General features: G+C 43.0%; 2 protein-coding genes across 10 annotated transcripts in view; both read left to right on the forward strand.

Moving 5' to 3' along the window:
* Window positions 1–298: 298 nt before the first annotated feature.
* si:ch73-366l1.5 (FILIA-N KH-like domain-containing protein) lies at window positions 299–11899 on the forward strand. Of its 6 annotated transcripts, XR_009924349.1 has the most exons (6): window positions 300–678; window positions 4368–4818; window positions 5514–5613; window positions 6683–6744; window positions 8173–8294; window positions 9178–9584. XR_009924349.1 is itself a non-coding variant. In XM_062408238.1 (5 exons), the coding sequence occupies exons 1-4, from the start codon at window positions 424–426 to the stop codon at window positions 6714–6716; spliced, it is 840 nt and encodes a 279-aa protein (XP_062264222.1). In that variant the 5' UTR covers window positions 300–423; the 3' UTR covers window positions 6717–6744; window positions 10277–11899. The 6 variants fall into 6 exon arrangements, 4 of the variants coding, with proteins under 4 accessions (XP_062264220.1, XP_062264222.1, XP_062264221.1 ...); XR_009924350.1 differs by lacking the exon at window positions 6683–6744; XM_062408238.1 differs by lacking the exons at window positions 8173–8294; window positions 9178–9584 and adding an exon at window positions 10277–11899.
* Window positions 11900–13577: 1678 nt separating this feature from the next.
* Window positions 13578–15998, forward strand: part of LOC133971037 (caskin-2-like) — a 35258-nt gene continuing 32837 nt past the window's right edge. For all 4 annotated transcript variants that reach the window (XM_062408211.1, XM_062408212.1, XM_062408213.1 and 1 more), the window contains exons 1-2: window positions 13578–13796; window positions 15049–15405. In XM_062408211.1, the coding sequence (XP_062264195.1) occupies window positions 15312–15405 (94 nt within the window). In that variant the 5' untranslated portion in view covers window positions 13578–13796; window positions 15049–15311. The remainder of the gene's footprint in view (window positions 13797–15048; window positions 15406–15998) is intronic.

Below are 15998 nucleotides of genomic sequence, written 5' to 3' on the forward strand. Positions count from 1 at the left end.
CGCCTGGAGGGAGCTCGTTCAGATTCTGTTCAAATGTTCATTCAGACCTGGAGAAGAACTGATCAGATTCCTGTGCTCAATGAATGTCTTTATATAGAGAATATTAAGAGTAGATATCAAGAAAGTGTTCTAAAGTTAAACGGTTGTTTTAAAATGTAACTTTATTTTCTCTAATCAGCCTTTTGGGGTTGATTTGTCCCTGGTCATTTTTATTTTGAAAGGTAAACAAGCATTTCCTGTAGCGGCTTTGATTGTGAAGGGGAAGAGGATGTGTGTGTTGTTGGATCAGCTGTTAGTGTGTGTGCGAGGGGCTGAAGCTCAGTGTGTGTGTGACAGCAGCAGGATCAACACACACACAGACACTCACAGACTCACTCACACACTCCTGGAATCACCGGTAACTTCTCCCGTTAATCCGCCATCATGGACCTGGACCCGACCTTCGTTATTCCCGCCATCCTCTTCACTGTCGTGGCCATTTATTTCGCCTCGTCGTTCCTCAATAAAAAGCCCGACGCCTCCGCCGCCGCTGCCCGGAACAAGACGCCCAAAGTCGGCTACGGAGACGACGTCCCTCCGTCCAGAGCTCTGGGGCAGCCGAGCCGACCCGAGCCCGAAGTGTCCCCGAGGACTGAGCCTCCTGCCCCGGCTGAGAAGATCCAGGTCGTCCCGGTGAAGGTCAGTTTAGTTAAGATTTATGATGTTATTGATCAGAATCATGAATAAGTGAAAAATAACAAATCACATTAAGAAAAAGACTTAAATTGACACAGCTATTTTGAGTCAGACAAATCTAAATCAGTAATACAGAACAAAACTATAAATACATATTGATTAATATATCATTGTATTGATATATTACCTGAACAAATTAACAGAGTAATTTAAATCAATAAACCTGAGATGGGTCAACTCATCAAAGAGTCTGTTAACAAACTAACAAAATGATAAAAGCTAATTAATTTCAATTAAACTTTGACATGAAATCACAGTTTTACTTCATTCAAACGTTTTTATGTACAGATGATTTTTTTAATAAAGACAAAACTGTGATTTCTTGTGGAAGTTCAGTTGAAGTGGATGTTCTGTAATGACTTGAGTTCATGGTGTGGTTGGATTCCACTGATCATTATCGCTCAGAGTTCTGGTGTCGGTGTCAGAACCGAGTTGTTGAGCAGATACAAGTTCTCTTTGTGTGTCCGTCCACACAGATGCATTCTGGGTCCGCCTGGTGTCCACACATGTCCAGCCTCTAGTCAGAACCTTGCTGGTTCACACCTGGTTCGACATCAGGTGTGAACGGCTCCTCAGAGCACAGGAGGAGTTCTGGCTCCAGATCAAACTGAACCTGGATCAGTTAACAGCGACTTTAATGATGTTACCATGGCAACCAAATGAAGCTTTATTCAATTCCACCGTCAAAAAGAAAGACTACCCCCCCCCCCCCCCCCCCCAACTGACAGCACCCCCACGTCAGACGGCGTCCACAGACCAATCAGAGTCAAGTACAGGTAGACTCCGCCCATGTGGCTGATGACGAGAGGACGGGTCTTAGTCAGACTAAATTCTTTCGTCCCTAAATCCCAATGTGAAACCAAAACTAACCGATCAGGTGATGCTGGGCCCGACGCCCCCTGGTGTCTGGACGTAGTTAGTCCTCAGACGTGGTTGACCCCGATGTGTTGGATCTGTTTGACCTTTGTCCTCTTCGAGCTGCGTCCTTTAAAAAGACAGGAATGTGCTTACTGCCGCTGAACATGCGACGGATACATGGATCCTATATTTACACATGTTCCTGGTGTCACATGTCTGAAGTGGACTGTGGGGGAGGGGGTGTCCCCTCCACATGACGTTTGACAGCTGGGACACAGCGCTGGGCTGGACATGTCTCTGATTGTCCCACCGTGTCTCAGGTTGAATTAGTTTTCAGTCCCCAGGTCTTTAACAGATCACTCGTCCTCTGAGCGATGGACACAGGTCTCCTCATGTCCTCATGTTAACGAGCGCCCACAGCTCCACTGCTGATCTGTTCAGGGTCCCGGAGGTTGAACCACTGACCTGTGATTCCTGATGTTTTATCAGGTTTCCACAAAGTCTGGTCTCAAGTTTTCATCTCAGCGTGAATCTGAAGCTCTGACTTTGTGGATGTAATGTTCAGCCACCTGATCGGAGACCGTGTTGGTCTGTTGTCCCTTCTGGAGTCTCTGTTGTCTCTGATGTGTGAATTAGGACTGAGAGCTTGTGAGTGATGACCCGTCAACACGCTGTCCCCGGACACGGAGGTCTGAGCCAAATATAAAACAGGCCTTTCCTGCGTCTTCAGCCACACCCTCCTCCTCCTCGCTGAGGCCGGCACGCACACCCCTCAGCTGTCGGACAGCCGCCGCACTGCATCATGGGACATTGTGACCACATAAAGGACGCCTGTGTGTTTGTGAGTGGTGCGTCTGAAACACAGTGAGTGTTGTTGTTTAATGACTGAAGCTGTGACCCACAACATCAACGCCGCTGCTCCGACCTCTGCTGCTCCTCCGGGCTCTACATCCTTATTTCACCTCCTGGGTATTTCAAATATTAACTAAAATCTGTAAAACCTCCGTTAAAATGTAAATCAATAAACCATAATAAAGCATAAAATAACTGAAGTAGTGTAAGAAACTGAATAAATACATAGATGTACATTTTTCACCCAGATGTTGTGAGTTGGCTCATCAGTAACATTTGAAGAAGAGGAGGATTAGACTTCCTGTGAGGAAGGTTCAGTCGAGCTGCTGTGGTCCACGAGTGGGACAACGAGCTGAACCTCATGTTTCCTGCAGCGTCAGTTTCTAAGTAACTTTATTTCTGTCTAGAACAAACTGAACCAACGGCCTCGCGTTGCACATGTGTGACCTGAAGGTGGCGCTGATGTTTCCATAAAGTTCAATATAATCATCAAAATGTTATAAAAAGTTCAAGTAAAAACGTGGATGAAAGAATGTCCTGAGGTCTTAGGACGTTAATCTCACTTGGACAATCTGTTTGATCTTAACTCTTAATGATCCAATGTCCAAACGTCCCCCGGCCGGTCCCTGGTGTCCTCCTCACACTCACACATCAGACTCCAGTTTGGCTTTTTGACATTTATGTTGTTAGCATGTTGTCCTGTTCCTTCTTCTAGAGTTACAGTCTGGAGTCTGCTCCGCTCCGGCCGGCCGGCAGCTGTGAAGAAGAGGACACTGAAGCTGTCTCAGCGTCTCAGGACGCTTGTGGATGAATCTGTTTCAGACTCATGACGTGGACTTTGAACTGTTCTTCTCTCGTTCTCTGAACGTGACTCACGAGTCGCTGGGGTCGGTTCAGCTCCATATATGGAAACATGAGTGTGTTGGAGGCAGCTGATCTCACACCAGCGTCTTCCTCATGTTCTACATCCCAGAGATGACAGCAGAGCAACAGCAGCAGTGTGTGTGTCAGCACCACAACATATGAAGTTGTGTCTCTAAAGTTAGTTTTCATGTTTCCAAAGTGTGTTCTGAGGAACATGTGGGAACATCCAGGCGAGGGGCGGAGCCTGTAGAGCAGGAGGCGGGACATGATGTATAAACTCAGAGAGTCCTGTGGGAGGGGGGGGGGTAAGCTGAAGAGGAGACGAGTGTTTGATGGAAGCTCGAAGCAGAGGACTCTGGTTCTGTGATGTTGTGGTGCTGAGTCATGAAACGATGAGTCGGGTCTTTGCTGTGAGGTCATTGAGAGGAGACGCAGCAGGAAGTGACTGATGACATCATGTGGGTTCTTCCTCTGGTGTCAGGTGGAGCCAACACGGATCCTTCACCTGAGTAAAAGTAGAAATACTCCATTACACTGATTCCTCCTCATCGCTTTGATGTCATGTGACGTCAGGATGCTGTATCATTGGTGTAACAGGCTGCGATCACAGAGTGTGACCCTGGTGTGTGTGTCTGGAGAGACCAGGACTCTTGAGGAAGGACAGGTGGGGTGGACGTCTCTGAAGACACAGATGTGTGTGTGAGGCCGGCGGCAGGAGGCGAAGGCTGTTTGGCTGAAGAGGTTTTCATTTGTGTGAATGTCGGCGGCAGGCGGCGGAGGATCCTCAACGAGATCTGCACCTGACAGCTGCCGTGTCCGAGGTCAAAGGTCAGCCTCCTGATACCACAACCTCTGTGCTGAGGGGGTTTTAGACTCATCTCACTCGTCTTTACTTTTCTGACCGAGACGTCAACGTCACATTAACGTGAAACTGAGGTTTCACAACGTGTCGCACAGACTCACAATGCACTACACAAAAAGAACACACAATCCAACAACACAACAGAAACTGAACATGATCTCAGTAACTCACTGTTCAAATCCTTTTGTCTTTTCAGGTTGAACCAGAACCAGTGAAAGAACCAGAACCTGTCCCAGAATCAGAGCCTGTCCCAGAACCTGTCCCAGAATTAGTCCAAGTCCCAGAGACAGTACCAGAACCAGTTTCAGCACAAGAAGTAGCTGCTGTATCAGAAGCTGTTCCAGAGCCAGAACTTGGGCCTGAACCAGTGCCAGTACCAGTTGAAGTCCCAGAAGCAGTTGAAGTCCCAGAAGCAGTTGAAGTCCCAGAACCAGTTGAAATCCTAGAACCAGTTGAAGTCCCAGAAGCAGTGTACGAATATGATCCAGAACCTGTGGTGGAATCTGAACCGGTACCTGAAGTGGTCCCAGTGGAGGAGGAGTCTTTACCTGAGCTGATACCTGGTCTCACAGAAGAAGTCCTGCTGACCCCTGAACTCTTGATTGAGAATGACAGAGAACCAGAACCAGAGACTGTCCTGAACAACGGTAAGTCTGCTGCATCCGGATCAGAATGAGGACCAATCAGCAGCAGATGGTGAAACCACAGACTGTTGATAACAGAATAGACGTAGGTCCAGAGAGGGAAGCCAGTGTAGAAGAACCTGAACCCTGTGGTCCAGAGAGTGAAGCCAGAGCAGAAGAACCTGAACCCTGTGGTCCAGAGAGGGAAGCCAGTGTAGAAGAACCTGAATCCTGTGGTCCAGAGAGGGAAGCCAGAGCAGAAGAACCTGAATCCTGTTTATCTGAGTGGATCTTTATGAACGGATCGGTTGAATCTAGACAGTGAAGAGAGAGAGCAGCTGATAGGTCACTTCCTGTAAGTCACTTCCTGTAGATCAGCTTCTAACACACACACTTCTATCATATACAATTCTATACACTTAAAATAATCAGAAGATAAAGATCACAGGAAAAATAACGTCCGAGCGATCAGCAGGTTTATTTACATCTGATACACAAACTCTCTCTGTCTGTGTGTGTGTGTGTGTGTGTGTGTGTGTGTGTGTGTGTGTGTGTGTGTGTGTGTGTGTGTGTGTGTGTGTGTGTGTGTGTGTGTGTGTGTGTGTGTGTGTGTGTGTGTGTGTGTGTGTGTGTGTGTGTGTGTGTGTGCGCGCGCGCATCATGTCTACCTGACAGAAGGAGATGCAGTAAGTAGCTGACGTGTGATTGGTTGGTTTCAGACGAGGCTGCAGCTGAAGATCAGGTCAAGTTCACTCCTGGAAAGAAACAGAGCAAGTTCGAGACCCTGATGACCAAAGAGGAGATGGAGGAGGAGCAGAGGTCAGTTCCCTCTTCAGCCTCACTGCACTCACATGACCAAGAGGAGGGTGCTCGACTCACAACACGCTAACGCACAAACACTTCCTGATTTATTCAGTGTCTCCCTCGCATGAACTTACCTTATCTGTCTGTCCCTCCTTCTGTCTGTCCGTCCGTTCATCTGTCCATATGTCCATCTGTCCCTCCTTCTGTCTGTATAGAATTTGCCTTTTTTCTGCTTCAGTGATGAAACAGTTTAGAATGACTTAGCAAACATCAGTCCCTTTGGTTCTGTGGGACTCACGTGATCCGCTGGGCCACATGTTCAGTGTCACGTGATCCGCTGGGCCACATGTTCAGTGTCACACGCCTGAAGGCAGCTGGTATCTGAGGGAGTTCCCAGTTCGAGTTCTGGTGGATTTGTTCCTGTGTCTTGGCGGTGAAGACGTTTATTTCTCTTCTTGTCTCTGAGTTGTGTCTCGGGATCGAATGATGTAACAGATGAATAAATATTTCCCCTCAGAGTGAGACACGTCCTCATTCCTCTCTGTAGGTCCGTCCCCCGTCTGTCCACCAGCTCCGTCCACTTGACACACAGCGAAGTTTGTCGGATGTTATGAATACAAATCTTCAAGATTCACGATCTCAGCTGTCAATCATCACTGGTTTCATATCATCAAATAACTGATTCAAACCGAACTCATCAGAAACGAGAACAAACAGCAGAGAGAAGGAGCTGAAACGACAGAAACATCTTTACACATTTATTTAACGTCCGCTTTTATATATTTTAGTTTGATCCATGTCCCATCTGCTGACATGGAGGAGGAGGGTTTTATACTGCAGCCAGCCACCAGGGGGCGATGAGGACACTTCAGCTTCACTTTGGAGGAGCTGTGTTGTCATGTGATCTAAAATCATAAAAAAAAGTGGGAGCAAAAAGCTAAATTTGTTGATCCTGAATTATAAAATTTAAATGTTTTCGTCTCTGATCGGATAACAAAATTATTTTCTTCTGAATTCACGAGTGAAATCTTTGAATTGTTGCTCCAGTGTTTCATATCTGACTTCCTCCACCTTTATCTTTCAGGATAGAGCTTACACCCGATTTTACTTCTCTATAATCCACCTCAGCTGAGTTAGGACGAGATGGTAAGGTGACGCTTCTCTTAAGTATAACCTGACCAGTTTCCCAGACCTCTACCCAAACCTCCACCCAAACCTCCAACCAAACCTCCACCCAACCCTCCACCAATCCTCCACCAAACCTCCACCCAAACCTCCACCCAAACCTTCACCTGACCTGTTTCCCAAACCTCCACCCAAACCTCCACCCAATCCTCCATCCAAACCTCCACCAAACCTCCACCCAAACCTTCACCTGACCTGTTTCCCAAACCTCCACCCAAACCTCCACCCAACCCTCCACCCAATCCTCCATCCAAACCTCCACCAAACCTCCACCCAAACCTTCACCTGACCTGTTTCCCAAACCTCCACCCAAACCTCCACCCAACCCTCCACCCAATCCTCCATCCAAACCTCCACCAAACCTCCACCCAAACCTTCACCTGACCTGTTTCCCAAACCTCCACCAATCCTCCACCAAACCTCCACCAAACCTCCACCAATCCTCCACCCAATCCTCCACCCAATCCTCCACCCAAACCTCTACCAAACCTTCACCTGACCTCCACCCAAACCTTATTTGAATCAACCCCTTCAGTCTGATGAAACCAATCACAACACCCACATTTCGTGACACATACGCCCATTTTTGGAATTGGAAATAAAATATTTGATTCAATATTTACAAGCCCCCCCCCCCCCCCCCCCCCCCATGTTCCCCACACGAGTTCACATCTATTTAGTCGAGTGAAAACGATTCTTGATTCTGATCAGTCTGTTTCTATCAGGTTCTGTCTGTCAGGTATTAATTCATAATCAATACTCCTATTCAATCATCTTCCATGATTTAAAAACTGATTTCACTGATTTAATGAACATTAACTTGTGTTTATTCATTTTGAAAAGATCCTGTGACATTGGAAAGAGAAACTTCATTATCAAACTATGGTTCAGTGTCCCCAGCTGTTACACCTCGCTGCCTCTCAGGCTCCAGATGGTGAACTCACTTGAGTGAGGTCAGAGGAGACGAGGGAGCAGGAAAGGACAGAACACGAAGGAAACATCCACAGGGACCAGGAAAGAAAACTGTTCCATGTGAAAGAAGAGTTCTGATGTTTCAGAAACCACTTCACAAAATAGGAAACATTAAAGTAAATATTAAAGTGAGTTCATGTCACAGGAACATTAACCATCAGAGCGTCGTCGAGGAAACGTAGAGATGCTCGTCCTCCGTCAGTTTCAATGTTTTGTTGATTTTACTCTTAACTTTGTTTTTGTTCTTTTTATTATTGTTTCATTCAGATTTCTTTCTTTTGGGCTCTTTGATCTTTTTCTTCTACAAATTCTTTTTGCAGCTTTTTTAATCAAAGCTGTTAAATCATTAATATCTCGTCACATCGCTGTCGAGCATATTCAAGGTTTAACAGATTGAATTCATGATTTTTTATTAAGGTTCCGATAAGTTCACGACATCGACAGGTTCCTTCCTCCGACTTCTCGTTGAATGTTGCGTGTGCATCGCGTGTCCAGCTCCGCTGCTAACCCTGCATGCTGCGCTAACACCACAGCTAACGGTGAGTCGCTAACATCTGGAGCTCCTCACAGCCATAGATATATATATAAAGGCTAGATGTCTCGGCCAATGGAGTCGAACGTCATCACATGGCGGCCATCTTGTCACAGTCAGCTCGCTGATCCATAACATTGTGTTGTAGTGGTACGTGGTCTGTTATACACGTCAGAGATGTAGTTATGACACTGCATACTTGTGAATAGGGTTAGGGTTATTTCCAAAAAATAGAATAATGTTCTAAAATAGGTTCATTTCCCTTTACAAATATACATCAAGAATTTTTAATTTTATTTAAAAAGTACATGTACACCACAAACACAAAGTTATGGGTGAGCGAGCTGCCTGTGGCAAGATGGCCGCCATGTGCGGACGTTCGACTCCGTTGCCTGAGACATCTAGCCTTTATTTATCTATGCTCACAGCAACACACTAAATGTGTCAGTGATGCTCCACATCGCCCCCAAGGGACTTTCAGTAGTAGTAACACTGAAAGTAAAATTTAAAATAATTTTGACTTATTAATATTATATTGTATCAAGCCGCAGATAAGTAACATTTTCAATAATAAAGTAAAGAGACAAATTTATTTGAAAAAAGGTAAGTGGTAGAAAAGTGAAAGTGAAACACTTTAAATTGTGAAATAAAAACTGGAGCATTAATAATAAAAACCTGTTATTGATCAACTGATCCGACTTTATCAATGTCAGTTTTTCCTTTTTGCTTATCCAGACTTTTTATTCAATAAAACTTTGAATTAACTTCGATGAGACGTTTCAGAGTGAAACCAAACTCAAGAATCAGCTGTTTCTCATCTAAACTGTTTCAAAGATACAAATACTCAATGGTATATTTATAGATTTACTCATTTGATCTTTTCTTGTCAGAGCTCCTGAACAATGATCCACACAAGCTTCGTCTGTTTGTGATGAAGAGGAGGAGGAACAGTTCGTGAGGAAGAGGAGGAGTTTGAAGGAAATTAAAAATCAGCTTTTCTTTACTCTTGGCTCATTTGTTTCCTCTTTGGCTCCAGAGTTTCAAGAGAAAAAGTCATTAGCGTCAGAAATTTGCTTTTTTTTTTAACTTTCTTTGTGTTCAAATATTTTTCTGTCAAACCCTGAAACTAAGAGTAGTGTTAACAGAAACTTGTGTGTGTGTAGTTGTGTTAAAGTGTAGAAGAATGATTGTGCTGTGATTTGATTCAAACTATTAAAGTGTTGTGCCGAGTTCCAACTCAGTGTTTGACTGAGTTCTCCTGAGTTTGTTTAAACCTGAAATAAAAGTGTGAAATGTGCACGTGTCTGTTGTCGTGTTTGTTTTTGAGTCTTCACTATATTCTGGATCATAAAATTATTATTAGTTGTTCAAATCTGAAATTGGATTGTTCTCATCATTTACATAAAGAACCTCATACAGTTTACAAATGAAAACATTATAATTGAGTTGTTCCAGCTGCGTTCAGACTCGCTGCTCTTCTTCATGTGTGTTATTAATGTCAAATGTTTTCATGTTCTGAAGCTCAGACTCATGTTCCTGGTAGTGTCCTTCGCTGCAGCTCCTCTTTCAGCCGCTGTCTCAAACTCCTTTAAGAAGCCCCTCCCTCCTGATGAAGCCTCTGATTGGTCAGCTGCTCCTCTCTGTTGTGATTAGACCTTCGCTCTCAATTTACTTGGCTTTGTTAGGGGGCGTGTCCGAACCAGCCAATCAGCGCCTCTCCATGAAAAATGTTTTATATTTGTTCTCATTTAGTTTCCTGGATATTTTGTTAATTTGTCTTCGAGCTGATTAAACGGATCAAAAAGGGAAAATAACAAAGAAACGTAAGTTCTCCGACACAGAACCCACGAGGTCGCAGACGGGGATTCATCGGATCTTTTCTTCGTTAGACACGACGTCCTGCCGCCATCATTCTGAACGCTTTCCGACAGCAGCACATTCACATTGTGTGTGTGTGTGTGTGTGTGTGTGTGTGGACTTATTTCCCAGGGTGCAACAGGAGCAGCTGGCAGCCATCTTCCTGCTGCTGAGGGAGAACCAGGAGGCGCTGGGCGAGGTGACGGAGGGCGACATGGAGGAGCAGCTGAAGCTCTACTCGCTCTGAGACATATCAAACCTCCGCACAACCCAATGTAAAATATCGGAATTGAAACCTGAGGCGCTGATTTATTATCGGATTATATTAATTTATTTTATCTGAATCTGTAAAGGACCGAACGTATCGTGTGTGTGGAGTAAAAATATTAAGCAGCACAACATGTAAATACTCACATGAAGTACAAGTACCTCAGACATTTGTTTTTTCGCTGAAAAAACAAATGTCAAAGTTTGAATTGAATTGAATTCATTGAGAATGTCTTTATGCTAAGCTAAGCTAAGAGGAATGATTATTTGACTTTCTGATGTTAAATAAAATCTGTGAACATTAGCTACACTGTAAAATAATCTCAGTCACATTTATTCATCGGACTGAACTCGATGACACGTCTGTTTTACAGCTTGTTAAGCTTTAAATGACGACATAAACAAACAAACAACAGTAACATGGTCCCAAGATTGTTTCATTAAATGTAAATTTTCTTTGGTCACATATGTTGATCTTTGTTTTTGACTTAATTCACATATAACTTGAAAAAAACATTTTCCTGGAATATACGGTTTTATTTCTCCTAAAATAATTCAATCTTTGTTTTGGCTTTTTTGTAATGATATTATGATGTATATAAACTAATATTCATTCTTTTCATGTCAAAATATTTTTACCATGAATTATTATTATGAATTATTTTTAAATGTAGTTTTTACTGTTAAAATCTTGAGGCTTTTGAAATGTAACAAATTTATATCAGAATTATTTGACATTCTCCTTAATTATTAGTTGAGTTTCTAAAAAGACCAAAATATTCCTCTCAATTATATATTTTTGAAAATATAAATTTTATATCAAAATATTTTAACTTTCCTGAATAAAATTATCAAAAACTTCTCTTGACTATTAGAACTTAAAAACTCCTCATCTCTCAAATTATTGCAAGTATTTTCTCAGTATTAATGAATATTAAGACGTTTCCTTTGTTAGGACCTTTTTCTGAGAATATTATTACTTTACTATTTTCTGTCTAAGGGATAAAGAATTTTCTAGCTTGTAGAGGCGACTGTTACTGCTGCATTCTGGGTAACGTAGTGTCCAAGTGATCCCCGACAGTTCTTGGGGATCGTGTCGTCCGTCACTGATGATCAACGACGTCATGATCTTTTTTTAACGTATACAATTCAACCAACTATATTTATTGAGTTTTATTTCAGATTTTTTCTGAAATAACTTCTTTCTGGATAATAAAAATATGTTAAAAAACTTGATGCTGTGGATTTATTCTGATGACATAAGGAAAAACTCTTGATTCAGTAAAACGATGCTAAATGTTTGTGTTAATTGTTGATATGTAAAATTCAAACTGACATTTAATGACTTCTAGATGTAAGTCTGAGTATTTCTACCTACTGAATGGATTTAAAGACTCTTAATGTCAGACGATTCAAACACTAATGGAAAAGGACTATTATTAAATATAATTATTCAAGTTCATCAGGACAATAAAGTGCAGCTTTAAACATCAGAACATATAAAGTTTCATTTTTTACAGTGAATAATGAATTAAAAAATTAATTCTCAGACTCTGACCCAGACGCTTTTATTATTTCTTCAGTTTTTAAGTTTCTGTGAAGATGAATGTTTTCAGTTGTTGATGAAGATGAAATGTTAGGATTCACATTTTTTATAGTTATTTAATGTCCACTTGTTTATAACGAACAGAAAATTAGAACATGGATGAAACAGGTGAGGCATCATGATTGACAGCCAACACTGTCTTCGTTTCTGGAGTAAAGACGTCATCTTTATTACAGTGTCTGATTGTTTGATCGCCACCAGGGGGCGATCCAGATGTCTTCCCTGTGTAGCGTCTTTGTTTATTTCTCTGTTTTGTGTTGAGACTTTAGTCGATAAAGTTTTAAAGGATCCAGTTTATTCACAGTTTAAATCAGTTGTTTTCATTTTATTAAACTGGATCCTGTGTTTTAATTCTGATTTTAAACGTAATTTGTATTGCAACACTGCTGCATGTGTAAGTGTTGTCATGTCAGTGAGCAGACAGCAGGTGGCAGCATTGATCAGATGAACAGAATGTTCACAACAAACTGAGTTTTTATCTTTTTTCTTTGAGATTTAAAATGATTTCTGTTGATAAACAGAATCATTTTCATCCTTTAAAACAGGAAATATAAAATAAAGGTTTTAAATGTCAAATCAGGGATAAAATAATTTCCCCCATAAATCCAGTTCCCCCTCACCGGAAACTCTACTTCTACTACCACAATACTACCACTATTTCTACAATGGATAATACTAATAATAAAATTAATAATACAAATATTTTTATTATAACAATATTTGTATTATTATTTCTTAATAAGCTAAAACATTATTGAAAAAAATGTCAAAGTGATGGAACTAACTTGGAGAAAGAAGAAGAATCATCATCGTGCTCAGTGAATTAAAATTTAATATAATTTAAATCAAAGGTCGAATATCTGGATTCTCTGACAATATCTAAACTATGATCAAAGAAAAAAGAGCGAGAAGATCACCGGAAGTGGGGGCGTTTGACTCTTCAAGATAAAAGCAGCCAACATTACATGTTCGTGTTCTTCTGAGAGAATTGTGGTGAAGAGTTTTTGTGCGAGGAACCATCCAATATAAACTCATGGAAATAACCACAGCATCACATACTAATGAATCTAAACTATTCAAAAATACAAAGAGCAAAGTATTAAAGCAACTTTTATTTTTCAGTTGTGAGGTTTAAAAACTACAACTGGTTATAAAATGAGTCCAGTGGAGTAGACAAGTTGTTTATTGAATATTTTGAGTAAGACTACATCACATGAATAAATTAAATGTATTAAAAACTCAAAACTTATCCTAATTATTTATTCCAGCAAGTCAAGAATAATTGAATAAGTAGATGATGGTTTATTTGGAAAAATAAACATGAAAACATAATACAATATTGAAAAGGTTAGCACAGCTAGCAATGTAAAAATGAAGGTAAACAATCAGAAACTTAATGAAATGACTCAAATCAAAAGTCAGAAGATGAAAAACATTTAAACACGTGAAGAGGATTCTGACTTATTTGATTGAAAGAGTTTTATGTTGAAAGTGCCAGCCGGATGTGTGTTGTGTTCACGGCGCCTCGACGCTCCGGACACTCGCAGACTCCGCTCGGGAGAAAGTGGACGAAGCTTCGGAGCGAAGCGGAAAGTGCGGAACTCAGAACCTGCGTCACGTGTCGACGCGTCTTTCCTCCCGAGTCTCGATCGAGATCCTGGAAAAGTTTGTGGAATAAAAACCAAAGAATCCGAGTTGGTCCCCGAGGCTCCGCTCACACTGAAGCCGGGTTCCGGTCACTGAGGGCGGCTGGAGCGAGTGTGACAGGCCGGAGAGGAGGTGGGTCTCAACCAACTAACTAACCGACTAACCAGGTTAGTTCCACTAACCTGTGTCCACGAGCCGGAGAGGAGGTGACCGGGTCCGAACTCAACTAACTAACCGACTAACCAGGTTAGTTCCACGAACCCGTGTCCACAGGTTCGTCTCCACGTTAACCAGGTCCAGTTGTAGCTTAGCCGTTTCTGACACACTAACCTACACACTGACTAACACAATACACTAAACACTAACACAATACACTACACACTAACTAACACTCTAACCTACACACTAAACTATACACTAACCTACACACTGACTAGCACACTGAACTACACACTGACTTACACAATACACTACACAATAACTAACACACTAACCTACACACTAACCTACACACTAGGCAGCTCAGTGATGGAGCTCAGTGATGGAGGCAGCTCAGAGATGGAGTCAGCTCAGTGATGGAGCTCATTGATGGAGCTCAGAGAAGGAGGCAGCTCAGTGATGGAGTCAGCTCAGTGATGGAGCTCATTGATGGAGCTCAGAGATGGAGGCAGCTCAGTGATGGAGGCAGCTCAGTGATGGAGTCAGCTCAGTGATGGAGGCAGCTCAGTGATGGAGCTCAGTGATGGAGCTCAGTGATGGAGCTCATTGATGGAGCTCAGTGATGGAGCTCAATGATGGAGCTCAATGATGGAGCTCAGTAATGGAGCTCATTGATGGAGCTCAGTGATGGAGGCAGCTCAGAGATGGAGCTCAGTGATGGAGCTCATTGATGGAGCTCATTGATGGAGCTCAATGATGGAGCTCAATGATGGAGCTCAATGATTGAGCTCAGTAATGGAGCTCATTGATGGAGCTCAGTGATGGAGGCAGCTCAGAGATGGAGCTCAGTGATGGAGGCAGCTCAGAGATGGAGCTCAGTGATGGAGCTTAGTCAGTGGGCAGGTTAGTGTATAGTTTAGTGTGTAGGTCACAGGTGATGACCTGTGGTTTAACTGGTTTAACTATGATGACCTGTGGTTTAACTGGTTTACCTGTGATGACCTGTGGTTTAACTGGTTTACCTGTGATGACCTGTGGTTTAACTGGTTTACCTGTGATGACCTGTGGTTTAACTGGTTTACCTGTGGTTTACCTGGTTTACCAGTGATGACCTGGGTGAGGATGAGGAGTTGTTCAGTGGGATGTGATGAAGAGCTTCTCTTCTCCTGTGGTTATCACTCTGACAGATGAACTGATTGTTTTTCTTGTTTCTTCTCCCTCTCAGTCCCGAGCACATCACCCCCCCCCCCCCCCCCCCGATGCCCTCTATGCCCCCCCTCCCCCCCGGATATAAAATCTCCCCCCGAAAGTGAAAGTGCAAGGAGGACAGTCAGATCAGGAAACGTCCCAGAGAGTCCTCACTGGGTGTCTCCTGTCTGAGCGTCTCCCAGGGGGCGGGGCCACGTCTCCTCCGCTCAGCATGGCGCTCTGACGAGGCGGCGGGACCTTTAAAACCAGCAGGTTTGAAGAGGAGGAGGAGGAGGGAGCATGGGGAAGGAGCAGGACCTCCTGCAGGCGGTGAAGAGCGGAGACCTGACGTCCACCCAGAAGCTGCTGTCCAAACTGAAGAGCAACAGAAACAGTAAGTGATGCTGAGGGTACACACGAGTATTACTGTATGTACAGGTGGTGGAGTCATGTGACAGCTGACACACTGTCACATGACTCCACCTCAACGTCTCTATGTTTACAGACTTTGACGATTTGTCTTTGACCCAAAAACCTGTCCCCCCCCCCCCTCATCTGGTGTATCTGTCCCACGCTGCACTGCTGTCCCCCAAATCACAAGGATCTCCCAGATGGTGCCTTGGATTAACTGTGTGTAGTGTGTAGTGTGTAGTGTGTGTAGTGTGCAGTGTGTAGTGTGTGTAGTGGGTGTAGTGGGTGTAGTGGGTGTGGTGGGTGTGTGTTGGGGGTGTCGTTCCCACAGCTCTGTTTATAATCACCACACCGTGACTCTTCTAATGAAGTAATCTGATTTTAAAACGTAGTGAGTTTTCCCAGTGACAGATTTACAGATTTGTTTCTGATTGGTACAAAATGAACAAATGTTGAGTTTCTGAAAGGAGTTAGAAAGTCTGAAACTTGATTTTCAGAATTGAAGACTCTAAAAGCGTTTTTAAAAGCTTCATCTCCTCGTGTTGTTGGTTGAATCATTTCATCTCAGTCTGGTCT

This window comes from Platichthys flesus, chromosome 16 (assembly GCF_949316205.1).
Source record: "Platichthys flesus chromosome 16, fPlaFle2.1, whole genome shotgun sequence".
NCBI lineage: Eukaryota > Metazoa > Chordata > Actinopteri > Pleuronectiformes > Pleuronectidae > Platichthys > Platichthys flesus.

Excerpts from the sequence above, each read along its gene's own strand:
- si:ch73-366l1.5 (XM_062408236.1), top strand. The coding sequence starts at position 424 with ATGGACCTGGACCCGACCTTCGTTATTCCCGCCATCCTCTTCACTGTC. Across the intron at positions 679-4,367 it reads TCCAGGTCGTCCCGGTGAAG|GTTGAACCAGAACCAGTGAA; the intron begins GTCAGTTTAGTT and ends TTGTCTTTTCAG. Across the intron at positions 5,614-10,276 it reads GAGATGGAGGAGGAGCAGAG|GGTGCAACAGGAGCAGCTGG; the intron begins GTCAGTTCCCTC and ends CTTATTTCCCAG.